Raw genomic sequence first — 2696 nt, forward strand, 5'->3', positions numbered from 1 at the left:
CAGCACAGCCCTAGTTCAAACAGAACCAGTCACAGACACATCGTCAATGGGGCATCCACAACAGCCACTGAATTGTAATCCATGGTAAACCGAGGATCTCCAAAGATCATCAAAGTGCTCTAATTCGCAGTGAATACACAAGTGTCCCACTGAGGGTACGTCTTCACTACCCGCCATATGGGCGGGTAGCAATCAATTTATCCGGGATCGATATATCGCGTCTCGTATATCGCGATATATCGATCCCCGAACGCGCTCACTGTCGACTCCGGAACCCCACCAGAGTGAGCGGTGGTAGCGCAGTCGACGGGGGAGCCGTGGCCGTCGATCCCGCACCGTCTGGACCCCAGGTAATTCGATCCAAGATACTTCGACTTCAGCTACGCTATTCGCGTAACTGAAGTTGCGTATCTTGGATTGATCCCCCCCCCCAGTGTAGACCAGCCCAAAGTCTCTGTTCGGTTAGGGCACCTATTAATTAACCATCAGGTAATGAGAGTTCATGTTCAATGACAATCTTCACTAAGCGTCTTCACAGCTTTATGAATTATGGGCTTAATCCAAAACCCACTGGAGTCAGTGGAAAGACTCCCATAGACTTCAATGAGTTTTGCATCAGGCCCTTAAGGTTTTAGCTCCAGCATTCTTTCACAGCTGGTGTGTAAGTCGGACAATGAATGAGCAACCGTAATTTGAAGTGATTTTTTGTTTGTCCGGGACATGAAATAGTGTATCTAGAACAATATACATGGAAACACTCATCAGAAAGTCCCATCTGGTACGTGCTTTGGGGACTCAGATTGAAGCAATGGTGATGGGGGTTAGGACAGCAATATATGGTATCAGTTCCAGAAATTATGAAGGCAGCTTTCCATAAGTGGCTAATAGCAGAGCCCTTGTGAAAGAAATCAGTCTGGACTCTACTGCAATACCCTGCCTGCCTGCTGGCAATACGTCTGAATCAAGCAGAAGCAGCCGTTTTGCAAAGAAACAAACCCTCGACCAAGCATAGTTTGTAAAGTAAACGACATCCATGAATATTTTCATGGCAAGGAGAATAACACACTTAAAGGGAGGTAAACGAATCTGAAAACTGCTGTAAAAATGGCTAGGAGATATTAACTGTTTACATACAAGGTCACATATAACATTCCTGGTCCCCTCTCCATAGAGCACCTTCTGTTATTCCATTCATAATACCATCAGTGTTGCAACTTTACCTCATAAGTCACTATCACCAGGTTACAGAGACCAACACCACACAAGAGTAACAGGAAATGCCCTTGTATCTAAAACGCAGCACATTTATATGAATGGGTCATTTGCATGTTCACTCAGGAAGGACATTCCCTGGCTGGGCTGCTGAGCGTTCATAAATGGCCCCGTTTGCACTGCCTGGTGAGCTGTTTAGCATTCCCCACGGAGACCTGTCAAGATGCTCTCCCAGACCCAGCTTCTCTGGATACTAGTGCTTTGGATTCAGGGTGAGCATTATATCAACAGGGAACAGACTTCATAGGCAATAAAATACTAGCTAAGCTTAAAATAATATTGCAGTACTTATTTTGAAATCTAGTGTTTAATAAATTCTTAAATGAAAAACGCATTTAAATACCGAGCTTTAATTACTTTAATAACATGCCATGATTGCATTAATTTTCTTTCCATATCCAGAGTCCTGTGGCCAAACTGTTTTGACTCAGACTCCAGAATCCCTGTCAGTGTCTCCTGGAGAGAGAGTCACCATCAACTGCAAAGCCAGTACCAGCATTAGCAACAACTTAGACTGGTACCAACAGAAACCAGGACAAGCACCTAAGCTCCTTATCTATGATTCCACCAACCGTTACTCTGGAATCCCAGCCCGATTCAGCGGCAGTGGGTCTGGGGCTGATTTCACTCTCACAATCAGCAGCGTTGAAGTGCAAGACGCTGGAGATTATTACTGTCAGCAACGCAACAGCTACCCTATCACGGTGATACAGACCATTACAAAAACCTCCCTGTGCACAGAGCACGCAGGTGCTTGTTTGTCACAGCTGTGACCAAAATGGTGAATTTTATCATTTAATGCAAATGAAAAAGAGGAAGTAGCTCAAAATACACCTGACATTTTATACAGCACCAAACATCCCCAAACCGTCAAAGAAACAAATACCAGGATCAGATCACCTTCCGCTGAAGCTCAGCTCCACTGTGGTAGCAGGAGCAATACTGGATCCCAAGATTATTGTATTCCATTAGAACTACAGGAAGTATTTGATAGGTCTCTTCTTCCACAATACACGTGCTAATATTCATCCCTATTATTGCAAAACTTGCCGTGGGGTCTAGTCTGGGGTCTCATCCAAATGACTGCTCTCTGCAGTGCACTTCACCTAATGCCACAGGAGATCATGGGTTCAGTACAGGCTGAGAGGGAGGAGGGACTCCTACTAAACCATCAACACCCCTTCCTGTAGCAACTCCATTTTTCTCAGCAATCTCCCATCCAAGTATTTACCAGACCCATCTCTGCTGCCTATGGCAGTAGATGGTATCTGAACCTGTATGGCTGCAGGTGGAGGAATATTAACATTATTTGTATCGTCTCTCAAGAGCATAAAAGGTGTTATAGGTAGAATATTCCCCACTCTCCATTTTTTTTTCTTCTCCATCCCTGCCAGGGGTTAAGTATCCCTCTGAGTCTACCTCTC

The 2696-nt window shown here is 44.8% G+C and overlaps 1 gene segment (V, D, J or C); it reads left to right on the forward strand.

Moving 5' to 3' along the window:
- Window positions 1-1435: 1435 nt before the first annotated feature.
- LOC113408781 lies at window positions 1436-2022 on the forward strand (the record flags this gene model as incomplete). The annotated part of the segment is given in 2 exon segments: window positions 1436-1484; window positions 1675-2022. Coding segments are annotated over 2 exon segments (397 nt in total), but the record flags the coding sequence as incomplete, so codon positions are not given.
- Between the last annotated feature and the right edge of the window lie 674 nt (window positions 2023-2696).

This window comes from Terrapene carolina, unplaced genomic scaffold (genome assembly GCF_002925995.2).
Source record: "Terrapene carolina triunguis isolate 2854851 unplaced genomic scaffold, T_m_triunguis-2.0 Scaffold23976, whole genome shotgun sequence".
In the NCBI taxonomy this organism is placed as follows: Eukaryota; Metazoa; Chordata; order Testudines; family Emydidae; genus Terrapene; species Terrapene triunguis.